The sequence below is a fragment of the Castanea sativa genome, chromosome 6, assembly GCF_040712315.1.
Source record: "Castanea sativa cultivar Marrone di Chiusa Pesio chromosome 6, ASM4071231v1".
NCBI lineage: Eukaryota > Viridiplantae > Streptophyta > Magnoliopsida > Fagales > Fagaceae > Castanea > Castanea sativa.
In genome coordinates this window covers 8904318-8928081 of record NC_134018.1, presented here as the reverse complement: position 1 = coordinate 8928081, position 23764 = coordinate 8904318, and the positions used below count along the sequence as shown (strand labels likewise).

The 23764-nt window shown below is 38.8% G+C and overlaps 2 protein-coding genes across 11 annotated transcripts; one reads left to right on the top strand and one right to left on the bottom strand.

Moving 5' to 3' along the window:
* Positions 1-431: 431 nt before the first annotated feature.
* Positions 432-23393, top strand: LOC142638373 (uncharacterized). Of its 10 annotated transcripts, none has more exons than XR_012845007.1 (12): positions 432-577; positions 1201-1351; positions 2995-3049; positions 3144-3224; positions 4854-4937; positions 5428-5512; positions 6151-6220; positions 9947-10916; positions 11036-11471; positions 11590-12027; positions 12146-12587; positions 12719-13559. XR_012845007.1 is itself a non-coding variant. In XM_075812401.1 (8 exons), exons 1-7 carry the CDS (start codon positions 466-468, stop codon positions 6192-6194), a joined length of 612 nt encoding a protein of 203 aa, XP_075668516.1. In that variant the 5' UTR covers positions 432-465; the 3' UTR covers positions 6195-6220; positions 23252-23393. The 10 variants fall into 10 exon arrangements, 7 of the variants coding, with proteins under 7 accessions (XP_075668516.1, XP_075668515.1, XP_075668513.1 ...); XR_012845009.1 differs by having other exon boundaries at positions 12716-13559; XR_012845008.1 differs by having other exon boundaries at positions 11587-12027.
* On the bottom strand, positions 14846-16536 carry LOC142639390 (uncharacterized). The gene is made up of 2 exons (XM_075813579.1): positions 16302-16536; positions 14846-15267 (listed from the first exon to the last, which is right to left on the bottom strand). Exons 1-2 carry the CDS (start codon positions 16534-16536, stop codon positions 14846-14848), a joined length of 657 nt encoding a protein of 218 aa, XP_075669694.1.
* Positions 23394-23764: the final 371 nt, after the last annotated feature.

Sequence of the window (23764 nt, the reverse complement as noted above, 5' to 3'; positions counted from 1 at the left end):
TTTGAATATTTTCATCTTCACTTCTTTGCATTTGGTTTCTTCTTCCTCAGATTAACTGCTTTCGTCTCACAAAGATAACAAAGAGATTCGAGCTTGGTTATATTTAAATTTAAAATAAATTGAAAAACAGAATAACCGGATTCGACACAAACTTTTTTGGGTTGTTGAAAACGATTCTTCCTCTCTCAATGTTAGGGATTTACGTTAGGAATTTGAATCTTAATGTGTCTTTGTTTTGATTTCAGGGAAGGGGGTTTTCAATGTATCTCTAGTTGTTTTTTTTTTTTTTAATATTTTACAGATTTTTCTTTTAATTCTGAAAAAAAAAAAAAAAAAGTAAAGTGAGCTTAACGGGCAGCTTTAACTGAGTTCAAACGGAAGCTAGATTGACAAAAATTAAAAGTTAGAAGATTGAAATGACAAAATAGAAAGTTGAAAGATTGAAATGAAAAACGTTGAAAGCTAATGAGTTTTGCATTTTTGCCTTTCAAATATTTGGTTTCACAGAGAGAGAGAGAGAGAGAGAGAGAGAGAGAAATGCCGAGAGCCGAAGAGAAAGAGAGGGAAGCTAAGAGAGGTAATTATATATATTTTTTTTGTTTTCAATTTTTGAATTTAGGGTTTTAAGTTCTGTTTTTAATTTGAATAGAAATTTAGGGCAAAGTTTCTGATTATTTTCCGATTCTTTTTTTGTTTCGCGATTCTTATATTTGAATTCTAGGGTTTTGAAATAGTTTGATTTTGAAAGGTATAGGCTTTTGTTGATTCTTTGATTTGTTGTTGTTTATGAGGTTTTCATCTTGTTGTTCTTGTTTGATTTGCTTGATTTTTGAGATCTGATTTACCTTTAGATTCTATTTGGTTTGGTTCCGTTTCGAGCTACACCTAGTAAGCATAGATTCCAAGTTTCTCTCCTAGTTCCGTGTTAACATTGAAGTTGCAGATATATAATCGAACATCGTATATGGATGGAACGTGTTCTCCATATTATGTTATATTATATTGTTTTGTATGAATCAAAAGAGGGGCCAATTAAATTAAAAAACAGAACAATTTAATTTTGCATTTATATATTATTCCCTTCTTTCACTTTTAGATTTTTGCTTTTATACTTATATATATATATATATATATATATATATATATATATATATATATATATATGTATTGTTGCTCCCTCCCCCCCCCCCCCCCCCCCAGCAGCTTCATTGTATCATTTTCATTCTACACGCCCAACCCTGACAATGATGGGAAAAAGGTGCAAGACTTTTACTTGTCAATGGAAGCTGCCATTAGAGAACACCCATTGTGGGCAGCTGCTACTTTTGAAGAACTTGACTCTGCAATGGAGGTACTCACTACTGTGCAACTGCAATGGAGCACTAAATACTTTTTTCTTTTTAAAGCTTTTATTAGACACATTGTATGTATGTTTTAGTTTTAGTTTTAGTTTTACACAAGGATGATAATAGTTTGCCATTTCATCATAGAAATTTGAATCTCTAGGGCCTAGGGGGATATATCTCTTTCCACTTGACAATAAATACACTCTAATATGCTTGTTCCCTTGTGGGAAAAACGAATTGTAAACGGTGACAAGTGCTCTAGTGAAGACAAGTAGCATTTAGAAAAGGATAGGTTAGAAATTTGAATCCTAATTGGCTATTGAGCTGCTCTGTTGTAACATATAATTTAAAATTCTTAAAGTAGCACTACCAAATAAAACCATGAAACATGTATTATATCAGCTCCCTTTAACAGATAAGTAATATAGTCAATAAATGAGTACACAATGGCATGCAGCCTAATTTTTTGATTAGGTAGGACCCCTCTTATTTTTCACGAATTAACCTTAATTTTTTGCTGCTATTGCACTGCATCATGATTATAAGCCAAGTTCATTTTTTCCAGACAGAATCCAAGTTAACTTGCTTCTTTATAAATAAATACATAAACTTTAAAAATTGTTTCACTCTTATGCAACCGGTTAGTTGCTTTGCATTAAAATAATCAATAGTAAAGGCAAATTCAAACCTTGTTATAGTGTCTGCAGGAAAATAGGGTTTATGCTATTGCATAAATGTGTTATAGTGTTACATAGATGTATTTTATCTTCTGTATTATGTGTGACATTTTATAAAGTTTTGACAGATAATAGGTTTTTAATTTTATAGCTCACTATTTGTAGTTTATGATAGAATTATAAAGAATTATCTAAAATAAATTTCACTGGTCAGACTTCCTTGAGGCGAAAACCATATTATCAAATGATCTTCGGCCCTTCTATTTCAGTGGTCAGACCCCTCTTAGAAAACCATATCATCAGCACCATGCACTGCCCATGCAGCACCACATGCACGCCTCATCAGCACCACACTCACTGCCCATCAGCACCACACGCACGCCTCATCAGCACCACACGCACTGCCCATGCAGCACCACACGCACGCCTCATCAGCACCACATGCACTGCCCATGCAGCACCACACGCACACCTCATCAGCACCACATGCACTGCCCATCAGCACCACATGCACACATACAACTAGACACTCCTAACATGATGCTTGTGTAGCTTACCAATAATAATAAAACAATCTTGCACTTTTTGTCTTCTTGACCTCCACTGCTTGTTGGTCCAGAAAAACTATCACTTTTGCCAAAAAACCCAAGTTAATTGGAAAGTGTGAAGTTAATCACTTAATCAATATTCTAAGACTTCTCATGTGTGAGTCTAGAATCTCTCAATACATCTTTTTTAACTTTAAATGGAAGATAGAGTAAAGACGAGTTTCAAACTCAAGATAACTTTTTTTATTTTTTTGCTGAATCAAACTCAAGATCACTAGCTTTAATACCATGATAAACTATCACTTATTCCAAAGGCCTAAGCTGATGGGAAAGAGAAAATGTATTAGCACTACAACCAAATTTAGTTGATTCTTAATTAGCGTTATGTCTACATATTACTGAAAATGTATTTAATCTTTGTAGCTTTCCCAATCTAGCTGGAATGACCTATAGAGAGATAAGGCGAGGGTTTCAAGAGGTAATGCTAACTACCAAATTTAGTTTTGCTTATAAATAATCTTCAGTATGGGGCTGCTTATTTTCATATTTTCTGTAAATGGATGTCCTTTCAGGTTGTTGTTTGTGGTCTTTACCGGAGTGGGAAGACATACTTCCATCCAAATGACAATGAAATTCTGCAGCAAACTGAAAAAGTATGTGGACATGATGGATATCTAAACATAATTTATTTACTCTTTATTTTATAATTTAATAGGCACCACAACTTGGAGAGTTCTTGTGACTTGTGAAACTGAATACATTATATTTCTCTCTCTCTCTCTCTCAAGATGTATAATTTTGTCCCCAACTACGAGTCCTTCTAGTTTCAATTCAACAAGTCTTCACTAATATAATATTGGGCTAACCTTAGTGTATGTATTATATTGTTTTTGAATGAGGGAAGTAGGTATTGATGAGATATGTAAGATAATTCATGACAATGGAGGTCAAGTATACATGGATGGGGCTAACATGAATGCACAGGTCATCTATTTGCCCCATCTTCCTTTATTTCCTTCATATGTTAATTTTATTCATTGAGCACATTATCTAGTATAATCAACTAATAGCCTTTACCTTATAATTAAATGGTCTACTAAAATATATAGCTGTAGGGCTAGTTTGTGTGTGTGTTGGCAGATTTTTCGATTCTTTAATTTATATTCCCTGGGTTTATAAAGATAATTTTTGGGTCATTTGATTTTTTGCTCTTTAAATACATATCTACATATTGTTGTAGTGGAAACTTCAATTTCTATTTATGCATTTCATTTTTCCTGGCATTTCTTTTCAATTTAATTTCACATTAAATCTAAAAAACGTTTGGTCCTAATAGGTGGGGCTGACAAGCCCTGGTTGGATTGGAGCTGATGTTTGCCATCTCAATCTCCATAAAACATTTTGCATTCCTCATGGAGGAGGTGGTCCTGGCATGGGTCCTATTGGTGTGAAGAAACACTTGGCACCATTTTTGCCATAGCATCCTGTTTTAATTGCCCTTTTCATTGAGTAAATTTATATGTGAATATGATTCCATTTAATTACATGTTAGGTTTATATATGCGTCAAATGCATGTTAGGTTTATATTTGCATTATTTAATCCAAAACCAATTGGTTCTTATGGGTCCCATGACAGAAGCCTGTGCATCAACTCCACTGACTCATCCACATAAGACCACTTCACACACACTCAGCTAGCTAATGTAATCAGCCAATAGTGACCACAATAATTCTCGTCCCATATTATCCAATCCATCCTACAAAAATAATGTATGCACCTCACACATGTATTTGCTTTTGCATGCACACCCTTGCAGTGCGGGGCTGAATAACTATTGGTATATGCATCATTTCATTAATTGATTTTCACAAACACACAACAAACTACATTTTTTTTTCTAATTACTATTAAAAAGAATTGATTTTATACATTCTTTGATCTATAAGGAGATTCTTTTTCCAAGTCTTAGACACAATTGCCAACTCTATAGCCTTATGGTGACCCAAAAAAGGGTCAATATTGTGTTTAGGTAATAGCTATATTTTTTTTATATTTGGATCTACTTTTTTATGATCGTTTAGTCGATTTATTAACCTTACTGATGTGCCTGGATTTGTGAAATATCTGCTGCTCTAATATATTTGTATTCTGTAGATGCAAAAGTTTCGTTTATATGATTCGCTTTCACATATTCATTTTTTGATAATGAAGTACTAATGTATCTGAATATTCACTTTCACTTATTCATTGTGGATTGCTGGATTTTTGAGGGGTATCCAGGAGATGCACAGGAAGGCATCTTTAGTCCTTGAGGATGCAGTTAGAAGCATATACACTGTTGTAGCCTTATGTGCTGGTAATGAGGTAATGGAACTCTACATATACACTTTTGTAGCAGTATGTCCTATAGCCGCGTTTATAAAAACATGGCCATTGGTCCAGGATAGTCACGGGTTTTAGGCCTTGGTTGTAAACACGGCCTAAAAAAAGTGACTATAGGCCAAATCATTCTATAGCCACGTTTCTATGAGCTATAGCCGTGTTTTAAAAACGCGGCTATAGGACTTATTTTGTAGTGCAACTTTTTGCAACAACTCTGATGTGGCAAAATGTGAGTAGCTAACTATCACTTATACATGGACCCACCATTTTCTCTTTACCAATCACACTTTGTCACGTCATAGTTGTGATAAGAAATTGTGGAAAATTATGTGATCTTAGACTTTTCCTTATAAAAAAGTTGGTCTACTATTGACAAGTAGACCAAGTATTATGAAAAGCCCAAACCCAAGACTAAGACTAAATAAAAAAGATGCACTACAAATTTAGTGATTATTTGAAGCCATAAATGCAGAAGCTTGAGAGATTTCAGCATTTAGACTTTTGGGCTTCAATGCAATCACTTCCAGTTCCAGCCAATTCTACACACTTTACACCAGGTAACTTCCACCTGATTTATACAATGTTTTCTTTGCATGTTCTCAAATCTGTTATGCTTCTATAATTTCTCTCCCAATATTCTCCCAATAATTACTTTTCACTTTCAAATAGGTACGTTCATATTCAAAATTTCACGTTCCTCTTAAATAGTTTGTTTTTTTAATTTTATATTGAATCCCAAATTTGATTTGTTATTGAATCCCAAAATATTACGTTTGTTGGAAGTATTTAGTTTAGCTGTCTCTTTAAAAAAATTTATAATTCAATAAGCAAAAAATAAATTAAAAACAGTTGTTAACCCTAGAAAAATATTGATTTGTTTGTTGAATTCTAAAATATTATGTTTATTTGAAGTATTTAGTTTAGCTATCGCTGAAAGCTGTTTATAAGTCAATAAGAAAATAAAAAATAAAAAAAAGTTGTTAACCCACAAAACAAAGCAAGTATTCATTAGTGTATTTCAACTACCTTTGCAATAACCATGTGGTCTTAATAGGTGAATGGTACTTAACCTTAACCTTACTTGGGAAAGTAGTTCAAATGCTCAATGTTTTTGGCGATCAACCCCTTCACTTATGTTTTTTCTCACCCGGTTTTTGGGCTTAATGGTGATGTTGCTTTTATGACTAATGTGCAGGAAGCTGGGAGACATCTGCCTACAAATGTCAGTGCCTTGGATGAGTATTTGCCTACAATTGAGCTTACAGGTACTATAATGATTATTTTTTTTATGATTGTACTAATATAATAATTAGCTTGGTTAGAGTATATGTATGGCTCCGACTTGCCTAAAAGTGTATTGAATCTTCGCTTAGGATTTTGGTTGCATGATTAATTGTCTTCTAGATCTGATCATTTTGTGTCTCAATGTAATTGGCCTAAATTATTTTGTGATTTAATAGGGTCTCACTAAAATAAAATGCAACCATGTTATAGGGTTCACTACAATGGCCATTCAGAAAGGCTTGCTACCCATTATAGAACCAGCTCACATGGTGGTCGATTATTCATGCCATGGATTATCCTTGATAATGTTCACTGTAATTGCTTGCCATTTTTGTTTAAATGATAAAGGATTGATGTGCATTTTATATTAAATAGTGATGAAATTATCCAAAACGTCGTATAATGTAATTTGAACAGCTTTTATAGCTGTCAAATATTTTGGTATATTATTATTATTCATGCCTTGGATTGTCCTTCATACTGTTTACTATTAGTGATGGAGAATTTGAAATTTTGGATATTCAGAAAATTCATGTTATTGTTACTTTTAATTAGAAACATCTTTTAGTTGTCTTAATTTAGAATGTACTTTTTTAATTTACTTCGCTTTACTCTGACTCTATCAATTTACTTTTCTTTTTTGCCCATTTCTGTAAGTACTTTGAATAGGTTCATGTCTTGAAATTTATGTTCAATGGTAATTAAATAGGAAATTTTATTAATAGTTGTACTATCGCTGTTGAGATTTGCATTTGCATACATTACTTAACCTCACCTATTGTAGCCATACATAATAGAAGCTTGACACTTGGGATTTTCTTGTGTGATAGTTGTGGTGTGGAGTTATATATGACTGTATAGTATTAGTTCTTACTTCATTGCTATTCATAGTGATTTTAGAGTTCTGTAACTCTGGGAATAGGCTGTTCTTGGTCTCTAGAGATTACTATGTATAGTAGGTCCATAAAGGTATTCTATCGGAGAAAGCCACTTTTAGAAACATAGAAGTATCATAATTAGTCAATTATTTGATTTGTGGGATTTGGTTGAACCACCAGCTATAAATTTGCCCTGATTAACTACCATCTGCAATTAGAGAAAAGATTTTACAATTGTTAATTCTCATGTTTTTCTTCATTCTCTTGAAGAGTTAGGATTAGCTTTGTGTCCATGCAACACTACTCATTTCCATCATTGTTGTACAAATTAACCAAAGTGGAGATTATAGTAAGTTTTTGTAAATTGATAACAGAAATATATATCTATAGTAAATTGGATTATTGTAGGTTAATAAGTTGAATATATCATCTTTTAATTTATATTTTAAGTTTGGAAACGTGGTATAGAAAAGCCAACGACAAAGACCTGAGTAAAAGGCCAAACAACACACAAACTAAATGTAAAAACTATTATTTGGAAATTTATATTCATCATAATTTTTCATTTTTGTCATTCTATTAGGAATTTTATATTCATTGTAATTTTCCATTTTATTGGGTTGTTACTAAATTTAAAGTAATATTAATTTTTGACCCATGTTTTTGTATATTATATATTTCCATACAAAACTTCATCTAATTATGCTTCATTTTTCCCTTATCTTCTAGGAGAATTTATAGTGCTATGGAACTTTGGCCCACCAAGCTGTGTGTCAATATTGTAATGCAATATTATGGTACGAAGAGAGAAATCATAAATCCAAAAATATAAAGTATCCTAAATTCTCAATATGTTGTCGTGAGGGCAGGGTGTTTCTTCTTATGATGAAATCATGTCTAATTAAGTTTATTGTAAGTGCACAATTATCAGTAGATGGACTCAGGCCTAAAGAGTCTTATATAATGAAATTTGTAGAGTATGAGTTTGAAACCTAGGTTAGGGATATTGGAGTGTTAATAAATAGGCTAGAATGTTGCGATTTATGCAAATAATAGATGAATATGACAAAGGAAACTCTCTTCGGACGTAAGCCGATGACCAATTGTATTGCCTTTCTTTCTTTAAGCAAAAGATTACAATTATTGTTCAAGTCTTTCGTCGTCCCCCTTCTTCATACCTCTCCTGTCATCTTATATCCATCTTCTTCTTCCCTTTTTCTTCTACGTGTAGCACATATTTTCTAAATAGGTACTTGTTCCATCCACCACCTTCTTGAAATCTTCAAATAATAGCTGGAAGGCTGAACATTACTGTTCAGAGGTCATTTCTCCATTAATGCGGCTAGGGAGGTAGATGCAGGGCCTTTAATGCGGTGGTAGTAGTTTTTTTCTCTAATATTTCTCACACATTCTTCCTTCTAACGACTGCTTGGATCACGCCTTTACCCAATAGATCTTCTAGAATTCTATCTCTAAATCCTTTAGTACGTCCCATGGCTTTTACGGGGCTCGTCCGAGGAGATACTCCTCAGACAACTCCTTCTCCCCTTGTAGAATGAACTGGCCTGTGGGCCTTGAATGCTTTGCTTGAACAGACTTACACCACCAAATTGGGTCCAAGGCCCAAATACATATATATATATATATATATATATATATATATATATTTTTTTTTTTCCCCTCACAATAGCCTCTCAAAACTTTATTTTTCTCCGCATCTGAGACGAGAAATGGAGTTTTGACCTGATGGCAGAACTTCCACACGCTCTACGAATTGCCATATGTGTAACGGTCATTTCGCTTCTTTTAAACCGTCCCTGACACTTTGAAATCTGTAACACTCGCATTAATGGCCGTATGTTACACTATGTTCCCCACGTTCAACGGCGAGATTCGCATCTAACGGCTCGAGTTCTTCCTCAAAATTTAAGTAGGATAACTTTGATTTGAAGCCGCCTCCAACACGCCAAAATGCCTAGGAAAACGAATTTCAATCTACTCTCTCAGAAATCAATCAAATCCAAGATTTGCTCATTCTCTCTCCTTTCAAGAAGCTCGTGAAGAATCGTCTAGCTATTTCCCGTAAGTTCTTAATCTTCTTCATTCATTTCTTCTCGGCTTTTGTCCTCCGCCACCAAGTACATCATTTCTCTTCCCAAACATCCATTCTTACCCCCACCAAATGGGTAGAGTCAAGTGTTTAGTAGACACCGACGCCGGTATGGAGGGTTTTAGGGCCAAGTACCATATTCCCTCAGACGTAGGCCTAAAGTATTGCCCTGCAGAAGCCATAGGTAACGCTAGGAAAGAGGGAGAAGTGATTATCCCCATCATCGCCTTTCTAGAGGGTGGGATGACCCTTCCTATGAGAAACGTAACCAGCGAATACCTATGCAATCATAGGTTATGCCCAGACCAAAGTACACCCAATGTGTTTAGAATCCTAGGTTGCGTCGACGCTCTAAACGAGCAAATGAGTTTGAACCTTACATGGGACGACGTTGTTTATATGTATGAGTGTCATAAACTTAAAGACGCAGGGTATTACCTAAAATCCAGATTTAGCATTGTTAAGCTAATATCCTGTCTTCCCAAATCCAACAAAGGCATGAAAGACGACTATCTCATCACCTTGGGGAACTGGTTTAATGGTCTTCATTGCCTAGTTAAATAGGGAGACCCAGGTGTGACTCTATAGGAGTTAGATTCCCTAACCTGTGACTTGATCATATTTAACTAGACCATTTTAGGCTGCATTATTTGTTGTTTCATTTGAATTGGCATTCGCTACTGACCTAACCATGCTTGTCTCTTCTGATATTTTCGCAGATAAACAACACGTTCGGCCTTGTTTAAGTCACTGCAGCATCGCGGATCTTAATCGCGTTCTTCGATCCGAAGTATTCATAAGCGAAGATTTGCAAATGAGGGCAACCCATCTAATATTAGGATACAACCCTTTATCAGAGGACTTCCAAGAGATTAGCAACGTGATCACCGCAGGTGACCAGAGACGTAGAAGAATAGACGTTTCAAGACCGGGCTGCCTTTCTATCCACGAACTTTCGAACAACCCCGCCGTCATTTTGTACTCTTGGCGCATTCACAAACAACAGCCATCCAAGAAGAACCTGCGTCCTCGCAACAATCGCTCAACGAGGAAATCGATCAGTTTCACCTTAAAGAAGCTGAGAGACCTCGAGAGGATCATCTTGTCATCCTCTCGAACGAAGAACAGGTGCCTGCAGAAACTTCCGACATAAAGGGTTTAGTGATAGCACAACTCGACTCCAGCTCCGAGGAAGATGACATGTCAACCCTTAGAAAGCTGATGACCAGGAGAGGCACACAGGCTCCCAAGAAGGGAGCGGTTGGATCATAACCCCCTCCCATCTTGCCACCACCCCCTTTCCCTACTGACCCCAAGGTTCACGTCTTAGATCCTAAGAAGAAGAGGAAGAACAAGGCCGAGGAGACAGAGAGGGAGAGGCAGAAGAAACCCAAGCAACAACAACAACAGAGTGTAGGCAAAGGTAATACACGCGCCTTTTCAGTGGAGAGTGGGGAGAGTCGTGACCTGGCCGAGGTACGCTGTACACAGGCCAACTGGTCTCCTGAGCTGAAGCTAGATGGGGCCCCAATCTCCTGCTAGTCCAGTATCACAGCGTTCTAGCAAGGACACGCTCATCATCTGGCAAAGGCTTTGGAGTGGCCTTTTCTCCTGCCAAAGGACATGGATGCCCTGGACAAGATGACTCAGCCACATCTCTTTCTCTTCCTCAAGAGTGACTTGGCTTTGGTGAGTGTCTCGCATTTACCTCCACTCTACTGCTTTCATTACGCTTTAGCGAAAAATTGTTCACACGTACTTTGGATTTACTTTAACAATAATGCATTTGTTTAATACTTTAATGCAAGCCATACAAGAAGTCTTTGCCGTGGAAAAGTGGGCTGCCACCACCCCCTCCCACTACTGACCCCAAGGTTCACGTCCCAGATCCTAAAAAGAGGAAGAACGAGGCCGAGGAGACAGAGAGGGAGAGGCAGAAGAAACCCAAGTAACAACAACAACAACAGAAGGCAGGCAAAGGTAATATACGCGCCTTTTCGGTGGAGAGTGGGGAGAGTCGTGACCTGGCTGAGGTACGCCGTACACAGGCCAACTGGTCTCCCGAGTTAAAGCTAGATGAGGCCCCAATCTCCTGCTAGTCCAGTATCAAGGCGTTTCAGCAAGGACACGCTCATCATCTGGCTAAGGCTTTGGAGCGATCTTTTCTCCTGCCAAAGAACATGGATGCCCTAGACAAGATGACTCAGCCACATCTCTCTCTCCCTCAAGAGGGACTTAGCTTTGGTGAGTGTCTCACATTTACCTCCACTCTATTGCTTTCATTACGCTTTAGCGAAAAATTGTTCACACGTACTTTGGATTTACTTTAACAATAATGCATTTGTTTAATACTTTAAAGCAGGCCATACAAGAAGTCTTTGCCGCGGAAAAGTGGGCTGCCACCACCCTTTCCCCTACTAACCCCAAAGTTCACGTCCCAGATCCTAAGAAGAAGAGGAAGAACGAGGCCGAGGAGACAGAGAAGGAGAGGCAGAAGAAACCCAAGCAACAACAACAATAGAGGGTAGGCAAAGGTAATAGACGCGCCTTTTAAGTGGAGAGTGGGGAGAGTCATGAGCTGGCCGAGGTACGCCGTACATAGGCCAACTGGTCTCCCGAGCTGAAGTTAGATGGGGCCCCAATCTCATGCTAGTCTAGTTTCAGGGCGTTCTAGCAAGGACACGCTCATCATCTGGCTAAGGCTTTGGAGCGGTCTTTTCTCCTGCCAAAGGACATGGATGCCCTGGACAAGATAACTCAGCCACATCCCTTTCTCTCCCTCAAGAGGGACTTGGCTTTGGTGAGTGTCTCGCATTTACCTCTACTCTACTACTTTCATTATGCTTTAGCGAAAAATCGTTCACACGTACTTTGGATTTACTTAAATAATAATGCATTTGTTTAATACTTTAATGCAGGCCATACAAGAAGTCTTTACCGCAAAAAAGTGGGCTACCACCACCCCCTCCCTCTACTGACCCCGAAGTTCACGTCTTAGATCCTAAGAAGAAGAGGAAGAACAAGGCCGAGGAGACAGAGAGGGAGAGGCAGGAGAGACCCAAGCAACAACAACAACAACAGAAGGTAGGCAAAGGTAATACACGCGCCTTTTCAGTGGAGAGTGGGGAGAGTCGTGACTTGGCCGAGATACGCCGTACACAGGCCAACTGGTCTCCCGAGCTGAAGCTAGATGGGGCCTTAATCTCGTGTTAGTCTAGTGTCAGGGCGTTCTAGCAAGGACACGCTCATCATCTTGCTAAGGCTTTGGAGCGGTCTTTTCTCCTAACAAAGGACATGGATGCCCTGGATAAGATGACTCAGCCACATCTCCTTCTCTCCCTCAAGAGGGACTTGGCTTTGGTGAGTGTCTCGCATTTACCTCCACTCTACTGCTTTCATTACGCTTTAGGGAAAAATCGTTCACACGTGCTTTGGATTTACTTTAACAATAATGCATTTGTTTAATACTTTAATGCATGCCATACAAGAAGTCTTTGCTGCGGAAAAGTGGGTGGAAGACTCTCAGAAAAAAGCTACAGCTGAGCTTGAGGTCAGGCTAGAGATCGAGAAGGCTTTAGGCCAAGCCCTTGCGAAGAACGAGAACTTAACCAAACAGCTGACAGAGGAGAAGAGGGAGAGAAATGGTGCTGAGGCCAGCCTTAAAACGATCAAAATTTAGGTGGTAGGACAACGCAAAATTCTGCGTCAAAAGGACGAGGAGTTGTCCAAAGCCAAGTAAGAAAACTCTGACCTGAAGGAGCTTGCTCAAGTGAAGGAAGAGGCTCGTACCCTCAAGGAAAGCATGAAGGCTGCCAAGAAGGCTGCTTACAAAGAAGGGGTTGAGGCGACAGAAAATTAACTGACAGTGGAGTTCGCAGAGCTATGCAGGGAGTATTGCCAACAAGTATGGACAGAAGCTTTGAACATGGCAGGAATTCCCACCACCTCTGAATTGAGAAAGCCCGAAAACATTTGGATCCCTTAGGACATTCAAGTGATCGAGGAGCTTCCTCCTGCCATATGTGCCCCCGAGATAGAGCCTTCAACACAGTCGTCCATCATTCAAGAACCTATTCCAACTCTTAAGGAACCTGCTGGTTCTGACAAAGAGAAGGAGCAAGGCGGGGAAGTTGAGAAGCTTCCGAGCACGGACGCTGAGCCCAACATTCCTCCACGAGTGGTGAAGGACAAAGGGAAACAGGTCTAAACCTCTTTTGAAGTGGAGCTCAAACAAATAGAAGAGGACAAAAAAAGAGATGCTAGCACGTCCAAGCAAGACCCCTCCACCAAAGCTTAAGGCCTAGGCTAGTTAGGACCCCTTTTCCTTATGTAATGAGTTTTTTTTTTTTTTTTTTTTTTTTTTTTTTTGTATTAGGACCTTTATTTTAATCTTCTTATTTCAGAATTTTATTTCTAATGTATCCATTGACAAAGATTAATGAGAAGTTTGAAAGGTTGCTATTTGACTGGTTTCCAATCTTCAGTAGAAAAATACTAATTCGCTTCACCTTAATTCACAGTGAAGTCTTTACAGCACCTCAATCACCAACAACCCTCATAAAAGTACATTCATTTTATCAATCTTATTCATTAGCAGACAAATCACGCATTGAAACTGTAATATATGAAGTGCAACAACACTCGACCTGAGACTTAACTTAATATTTAGTTAGGTGCACAAAATGAAACATCAAACTTACCCTGGTTTAATGGTACGTCCATTTCCACGAGACATGTAACCACAAGGCATGATTCGTGTTGGGTACTTAGAATGATGGAACAGAGTATTAATTTCCACGAGGCATGTGATCTGAGGACCATGCATGACTAAGTTTCTGTTTAATGTTTAGAACAACGAACTGAAATGTTAATTTTCCCAAAGTAGAAGGTCCGAGGACCCGATGTAATTAAGGTTCTGTTTAACACCCAACAAGATATCAATTTTCACGAGGTATGTGATCCAAGGACCATGCATGACCAAGTTTCTGTTTGATGTTTAGAACAATGAACTGAAATGTTAATTTTTTCAAAGTAGAAGGTCCGAGGACTCGACGTAACTAAGGTTCTGTTTAACACCCAACAAGATATCAATTTCTACGAGTTATGTGATTCGAGGACCATGCATGACCAAGTTTTTGTTTGATGTTTAGAACAGCGAACTGAAATGTTAATTTTCCCAAAGTAGAAGGTCCGAGGACCAGACGTAACTAAGGTTTTGTTTAACACCCAACAAGATATCAATTTTCACAAGGTATGTGATCCGAGGATCATGCATGACCAAGTTTCTGTTTGATGTTTAGAACAGCGAACTGAAATGTTAATTTTTCCAAAGTAGAAGGTTCGAGAACCCGACGTAACTAAGGTTCTGTTTAACACCCAACAAGATATCAATTTTCACGAAGTATGTGATCCGAAGACCATGCATGATGAAGTTTCTGTTTGATGTTTAGAATTAAGTAAATCGAAATGTCACATAATGATAATTGAGCAAAAAATGGCAAAATAGCTTTTTATTAATAGTAATACCTTCGTAGGTTATTTACATTCCAAAGGCGTTGTACAATTTTTTCATCTAAATCAGCTAAACGATATGACCCTATGCCCGCTACAGAAGTAATTCAGTATGGTCCTTCCCAGGTTGGTTCTAACTTTCCCCACGCTAGATTCTTGGAAGTACCCATAACTTTCCTCAAGACCAAATCTCTAGGCGTAAGTGGCCTTAATTTCTCATGCACATCATATCTTCGTTTGAGCTTCTGCTGATAATAAGCCAGTTGAACCATGGCGGCTTCTCGCCGTTTCTCAACCAGATCCAGGCTTTTCTCTAGCAAGCCATCGTTATTTCCCGGGCTGAAAGCACTCGTCCTTAACGTCGAAAACCCAGATTCCAAAGGTATCACCGCCTCAGCCTCGTAAGTCATAGAGAAGGATGTTTCTCCTGTAGATCTTCGTAGCGTAGTCCGATACGTCCATAAAATGTGTGGCAACTCTTCTGCCCATCTACCCTTGGCGTTGTCCAGCCTTTTCTTAAGTCCATTGACTATAACATTGTTAACGCCCTCGGCTTACCCATTTCCCTAAGGATAAGCGAGAGTGGAGTATCTATTTGTGATGCCCAAGTCATTACAATACTTCCTGAATGCTTTATTATCAAATTGCACGCCATTATCTGAAATAAGTATGTGATGTACCCCAAATCTAGTGATAATGTTCTTTTAGATAAATTTCTTGGTGTCCACATCCCTAATATTTGATAAAGGCTCAGCTTCAACCCACTTGGTGAAGTAATCAGTTCCCACGAGTAGCCACCTTTTGTTTTCCACAACCCTTGAAAAAGACCCAACTATATCCAGTCCCCATTGAACGAATGACCAAGGACTAGACAAAAGATTAAGGACACCACCAGGCTGATGAATATTGGGAGCAAACCTCTGGCATTGGTCACATTTTCTCGCGTAGTCCTGAGCTTCTCTCTGCATATCGGGCAACCAATATCCTGAGTCAGAGCTCTATGGGCTAAAGATCCCCCCAGTGTGACTTCCACAAATCCCTTCGTGCAATTTTTCCAAAAGTGCCTCCGTCGCCTCAGGTTGTATACATAGTAGGTATGGTCCGAAAAAAAGGGTTTATACAGCTTCTGATCCTCAGACAACCAGAATCGAGGTGCCTTTCGACAAATTTTATCTGCTTCAGACTTCTCCTCGAGCAGAACATCGCTTTTTAGAAAAGAAACTATGGGGTCCATCCAGCTAGGTCCAAGACTTATTAGATGGATACGGACGGCACTTGCGGTGGTTAAGGTCGGTTTCAGCAAGTCTTCGACGAGGATAATCCTAGGGAAACATTGAGCCGAGGACGTCGCCAAAGTGGCCAACGAGTCCGCATGCGTGTTTCCCCTTCTAGAAACATGCGTAAGGATGAAAGAATCCAACTTGGATTGTAAACATTTGACCTTAGTCAAGTATTCTTGCATTCTTGGATCCCTAGCCTCTATGGTCCCTAGCACTTGGCCCACGACTAATTGAGAATCCGAGGACATATGAACTGACTTTCCCCCCATTATCTGGACCATACCCATACCGACTAAAACAGCTTCGTACTTAGCCTCGTTATTAGTGGCCGAGAACGCTAATCCCAATGACTTCTCAAAGGTAATTCCCTCAGGAGATACCAAAATAAGTCTAATGCCTGAACCTCTCTGGTTTGCTGTTCCATCAACATACACTTTCGAAATTGGAGGTCCTTTGCATGTGATCATGCCAACTGATTTTTCATCCATGTGCAATTCCTTTACAATTTCTTCTAACATGGTTCGACGAACTTTGCCACCAAATTAGCGAGGATTTGACCCTTCACAGAGGTGCGCGACATATATTTGATATCGAAAGCTCCCAGAATAGTTCCCCACTTGGCTACCCTCCCCGAGTAGTCAGCACCTCGCAATACTGACTTGAGAGGAAGTTGAGTCAAAACTATGACGGTGTGGGATTGGAAGTAGTGAGGAAGCTTTCGTGTAGCATGGACTACGGCCGAAATCGCCTTCTCTAAAGTCAGATAACGCACCTCAGCTTCATTCAAAGATTTGCTAACATAATAAACCGGTCTTTGTACTCCACCATCGTCCCTTATCAGAACCAAGCTGACTACATGGATTGCTACAGCTAGGTATGCAAACAGGATTTCATCGACCTCCGGCCGAGACATGATGGATGGCCGGGAAAGATATTCCTTAAGTTGCTGAAAAGCTAAAGCGCACTCCTCGGACCATTGGAATCCTTTCCACTTATTCAACAATTGGAAAAAAGGTCTACACCTATCAGCGGACCGAGAGATAAACCTGCTGAGAGCAGCAGTCATCCTAGTCAATTTCTGAACTTCCTTCAGATTCCGAGGTGGTTGCAAGCCCTAAATGGCTCTGACTTGTGCCAGATTTACCTCTATTCCTCTATGAGTCACCATGTAGCCTAGGAACTTTCCAAAGCCCACCCCAAAATTGCACTTATAGGCGTTAAGGTGCAACTTATACTTTCTAAGTGTTTGAAAGGTGTCGTCCAAATTTTTTACATACATAGGTACTGTCTTACTCTTCACTACCATATCATCCACATATACTTCAATAATCTTTCCAAGCTACGACTCGAACATCCTGGTCATCATCCTTTTGTAAGTAGCCCTTGCATTTTTCAGACCGAATGACATTACTTTATAGTGATAATTCCCCATAGGAGTAATGAAGGCAGTCTTCTCCTGATCATCCAACGCCAAAGGTATTTGGTGATAACCTTGGAAGGCATCTAAAAAACTCATCCGAGGATGTCCAACCGCAGCATCCACTAGCTGATCGATGTGAGGCATCGAGAACGAGTCTTTTGGGCAGGCTTTGTTCAGGTCAGTGAAGTCCACACATACTCTCCACTTTCCGTTCTTTTTTACTACGACAGTATGCGCCAACCATTCTGGGTAGAAAACTTCTTTAATAGCCCCAGCCCTTTTGAGCTTGAGCACTTCCTTCTTGACGGCCTCGGCATGTTCTTTCAAAGAACGCCGAAGTGGTTGCCTCCTAGGAATAACGGCATGATTGACGTTAAAATTATGGCAAATGAAACTTGGGTCAACCCCTAGAGCCTCGTAGGGATCCCATGCAAATACATCAATATTATTTTTTAAAAACGTCACTAATTCCATCTTCTCTTGATGTGGAAGCCGTATCCCAACTTGAAAGAACCTTTCAGGGTCCTCATTTATAAGAAATCTTTCCAACTCTTCACACGTAGCCTCCTCTGCTGTCACTGCACCGGGCGCATCCAAAGTTGTTAATTGCTATAAGTTCTCTACAGTCGAGGTTGAGGATTCTGATTCGGCTTGATGCAGCACCGCAGCCGATATGCATTGCCTTGCTACTGATTGGCTCCCTAGAATTTCTTCAATCAACCCACTCGAAGGAAACTTCACTTTAACATGTAAAGTCGACGAGACAGCACCTAAAGCATGCAGCCAAGGCCTCGCGACGATGGCTGTGTATGAGGAATATGCGTCAACCACAATGAAATCTACATCAACTATTTCCGGGCCCGACTCTACAAGCAAACGAATTTGCCCCTTTGGTATGACAGCCTTTCTTTCAAAGCTTATCAACGGCGAATCATAGGGAGTAAGATCCTCCAGCTCTAACTTGAGCCCCCTGAATAAGTCAGGGTACATAATATTAGCACCATTACCCTGATCAACCATCACTCTCCTAACGTCATAATTCTCTATCCTCAATGTGACCACCAAGGCATCGTCATGTGGTTGAATGGTCCCAACCTTATCCTCATCAAAGAATCCCGAAATGGGCGTACTCCTTTTGATCCTCTTCGGCATCAAGCCAGACTCCTCGGCCTGGGAATGTGACACCGCCATCACCCTTGTAGGACAGGAACCAGTTTTGCCAGGTGCAGCGAAGATGACATTAATCGTTCCTAAGGGTGGCCAAGATGGGTTCTTCTGATTATTTGAACCCAAATGATTTCCTTGTCCGTTGGGTTGATACATGTGTTGCTTCAATTTTTCCTCACTAACAAGTTGCTCTAAATGGTTCCAAAGTGTCCAACAATTCTCGGTAGTATACACTACATCCTGATGATACTAGCAAAAAAGATTCTGATTCCGTTTCGCAGGGTCCCTCGCCATCTTACTAGGCCACTTGAAATAGGGTTCCTTGCGGACTTTCTCCAGCAATTGGTGCATCAGTTCTCGGAATACGGTATTAACTACTTGAAAATTGGCTGAACCAGATTGCCCTGAGAAATCTCTCCTCGGCTTATTGTTATGGCACCTATCCGACCTGAAATCCCTCCTCTCCTAAGGGATAACCTTCGCCTTACCCTTACCTTATTGTTGGTCTTCCTCAACCCTTTTATACTCGTCAATGTGATCCATGAGCCGACGTACACTCCGCACAGGCTTTTTAGTCAGAGATTTCCTTAAGTCATGATCAGTTGGGAGGCCCACCTTAAAAGTGTTAATCGCTACCTCGTCAAAATTGCCATTGATTTCATTAACCATCTCCCAGTAACTGTCAGAGTATGTTTTCAAAGTCTCACCCTCCCTCATGGCCATGGATAATAATGAGTCCAAAGGCTGAGGGACTCTGCTACATGTGATGAATCGAGACGCGAATGCCCCAGTGAGTTCCATGAAAGAATCAACAGACCCCAGCCTTAGTCCATTAAACCATCTCATAGCAACAGGTCCCAGGCTAGAGGGAAAGACTTTACACATCAAAGTTTCGTTCTAAGAATGTACCGCCATCCTCTGATTAAAATGGCTCACGTGTTCGACTGGGTCTGTCCTCCCATTATAGATGGTGAAGGGGGGCTGGGTGAACTACCGTGGGAGCCTTCCCTTCTCGATCCTGCGTGAGAAGGGTGACTTGGAGAGTTGGTGCAACGCCCGACTCATAGCATCGTTTCCCAAGCTCCTAGAGGGAAACTTCTTATGCTTACGACCTAAAAGCTCATCCTTCTCATAAGAGAAGGTTTCGCTAGGGGGAGTCTTGGACCTTAGACTGTAACTGCTTCCCTAGGACCCCATAGAGGAAGGATTGGAAGGAGGTGAAGCCCTCCTTCGTCTGACATGGCGTAGTTTTTTCTTAAGATGGTCAATCTCCCTCTGCATAGCCTTGGCATCATCCTCATGGGTGGCCCTGCTTCCACCACGCGAATGGCTTGCATCAGGGTGTACTGTATGCACACTTCCCTCTCGATCCCTCCGACGCTCAAAATGATCTTCGTGTTGGGACCCCTGAGACTCTGCATGATGCGAACCTAAGCCTGCCACGATGTTCCAATTCCTTTAACACTAGATCCCCACAGACGGTGTCAATTGTAAGTGCACAATTTGTACCCGGTCCAAATTAGTAGATGAACCCAGGCCCAAAGAGTCTTATACAACGAAATTTGTAGAGTATAGGTTTGAAACCTAGGTTAGGGATATTAGAGTGTTAATAAACAGACTAGAATGCCGCGATCTATGCAAATAATAGATGAATATGACAAAGGAAACTCTCCTCGGACGTAAGCCGAGGACCACTTGTATTGCCTTTCTTTCTTTAAGCAAAAGATTACAACTGGTGTTCAAGTCTTTTGTTGTCCTCCCTCTTCATACCTCTCTTGTCATCTTATATCCATCTTCTTCTTCCCTTTTTCTTCCACGTGTAGCACAGATTTTCCAAATAGATACTTGTCACATCCACCACCTTCTTGAAGTCTTCAAATAATAGCTAGAAGGTTGAACATTACTGTTCAGAGGTCATTTCTCCATTAATGCAGCCAGGGAGGTAGATGCAGGGCCTTTAATGCGGTAGTAGCAGCTTTTTTCCTCTGATATTCTTCGCACGTTCTTCCTTCTAACGACTGCTTGGATCACGCCTTTACCCAACAGATCTTCCAAAATTCTATCTCTAAATCCTTTAGTACGTCCCATGGCTTTTACGGGGCCTGTCCGAGGAGATACTCCTCCTCGGACAACTCCTTCTCTCCATGTAGAATGAACTAGCCTGTGGGCCTCGAATGCTTTGCTTGAACAGACTTACACCACCAAATCGGGTCCAAGGCCCATATATATATATATATATATATATATATATATATATATTTTATTGATTCTTCCCTCACATTTATAACAATTATGCTATAATATATGTACAACGTTCTCCAATAAAAATATTATACAAAAGATTAAAATATTATCCGTGCATCGCACAGACAACTTACTAGTTTGATATAATTTTAGAGTTCAAATCCTATTGAAATTATAACATAACCTCAATAATGGATCTTGCTCATTAATCAGCTTTTATAAACAAACAAAACTGACTGAATTCCTATCATAGAGTTGCAAAAACCATGTCTATGTGCTAAGCAGATTTCAGTGCTTACTGGATGGTATGCGTAAGGTGATTTCCCTTGATGCTCAAAGTGTTTCGCTATGATGCAATACTCAATTAGACCCCACTCTTTTGCTTCAAAGCAATTGCTAAGTGCAACTTTATATAACTACCAAAAATTCACAAACTCAAATATAACCACCACTAAACAAATAAAACCATGTTTGATCCAAGATCAGTGCAATGTCAATTTAAAACAACCATAACTCACATACAAAAACAAAAAAGTACAAATCTCAAATCATATTATTATTTTCATAAACCTTGGTTGTGTCTATTAAGAGTCTGGTTCCAGCTAGGTAAGATGCATAGAAATTGTCAGCTCTAGAAAAAAAAATCAATTATTTCGTTTAATGGAGACATATTCTGTTTTTTGGATATATTTATGTCAATGGAATTATTATATAGTTTGTTAATATTATTTAAAAATTCACTGATTATGTAATAATTTAGGCCTCCTTTAAGTATAGCGACTGTATGGCACCAAACAACTAAATTTAATTTTTTAAAAAGAAATTTAATAAATTTTTTGTAAATTTGGTGCTATAAAATTGAAAGAATTAAATCAAATTAAATAATATAAATAAAAATTGCTGATGTGGAAAATTGGAGAGAGGTCAACCAAAAGTCGAAGGCTTTGTTTTATATATATATATATATATAGATGAATTTGAGTGATCGTCTCCTTAACAATATCAAAATTCAAAATTTGAGTGATTGTCTCCTTAACAACATCGTCAATTGGCCAAGACCTTAAGTTCGGAAGCTTTTTAAGAGGTTGAGTTGTGAGTTTTACAATAACTAACATGGAACAAAAAGTAAATTTTAAGAAATAATAAACCATTAATTGAAAGTTCAAGGGATTGCATCATCACCACCACAATTTTAGGGGGTTGGTACCTCCCCTGACACTAAGTGCTTAGGGTTTGGAAGGGTTTTGGATTCGAGTTGCCGGGATAGTATTTTTAACCATCTTTAAAAGAAAGCATCATCAATTTGAAAATCATGCGTGATATGACAAGATTATTTGTCCAAATTTCTTACTTCAGCTCTCCTTAGGGCCAAAATCCACTCATTAAAAAAGAATTAATTTATCATAACAAGTTAAAAAGTTGGGGTACATTGAAAACATCAAAAGTTGTGATTTGACTTACTAGTCATTTGGCCAAGAAATTTTGATGCTTGACATTACTCATATGCTTTGTGTGCGTGTGTGTATATATATATATTACAACTCACTACCATGCTTTTGAATATGTTTAGTTATTCCAGTATAATACATTTTACTTCCAGTTATAAAGATTTTTATTCATATTTTAATTCCCATTCAATGTACCGAACGTACCTTTAATCAATTCTCTTCATCTTTTAAGGTAAGCACATTTACAAAGTCTCACATCTCACTTAATGATTCCCTTCTCTCGTTTGGACTCAGTCTAAGTTGTCCTTTCTTTGTTTGTTTGTTTTCTTTTGTAGGGTTAAAATCCAATTATAGAAGTCGCTCACCTCATCACTCATCTCTTTATGACTCTTTATAATCGCCTATTAAAATATCTAAGGCTCATATCAAATGCTCATATAGTTCATTATGGATACTATACAAAGCCCATGATCCATTTGTAGCTTAACCTCAAGGTTTTAATCATCATTGTGCCATTCACTTTCATTGGGCACATTAGGCCTTATGGTCTCTTTGTGTCAATTTATTTTATGTTTTCGTTTTTATTTGTTTATTTACCAAAAAAGAAAGAATGAAAAACGAACAAACATATGCTTTTGGATGGACCTATGGGCTAGTTCTATGATACACTGAGTGTGGGTGGGTCCTCCACAGGCAAGGGGCCATTGTTTCATCATAAAAATGGAGCAAATTGATCCATTAACATATCCAAACTCATCATAGGTATAAGGACACAGACCTTATAGTGATAGCGCCAACCACAACGTCTTGCGAGACGAGTGGAAACGAGGTGACATGATTGGCACCTTTGAAGGGTAATAATGGGTAATGGTGTGCTTGTCCATTTGGACTTCATCTTAAATGCCCCGATAGTGATAGTCCAACTATATCTGAAGTCTAGTTTTCTATTTTTAGTGGATGCCTCCACTGACGGAACTCAATGAAGCAAGTTCGGGTTGCTCAATGTGGGTCCATTCTATTATCTATACATGGGCTCGGGAGTACACTACAAGCCTCATGGACCAAGGCTGGATTTTATAATTAGTTTATCGTTTGAACTTTTGGTGTTGCGTGGAGTATATTTTTATGATTGTAATGGTAATTTTTTTCTCTATTTGACTAATCACTTATATGAAATAACATATTATTTTCCATCATTTCATATCATTAAATCACTTGTATTTGATTTGTAAGTTTGTGGATTTTATAATGTTGTTTCAAGATTATACTTACTGCTACTTTTTTTTATTCACTATTTGTTAAAGTTATTTCTAAATATAATCAAATTTGTTGTATGACGGTGAATCATTTTTTTTTTTTTTGTGAGAAATAAACAAATACACACAGGAGAAATGAAATAAGGTTCTAATACAAAGGTACAATCTCCCTTAAAAAAAGGTACAATCAAAATGATGTATTTATTTTTCT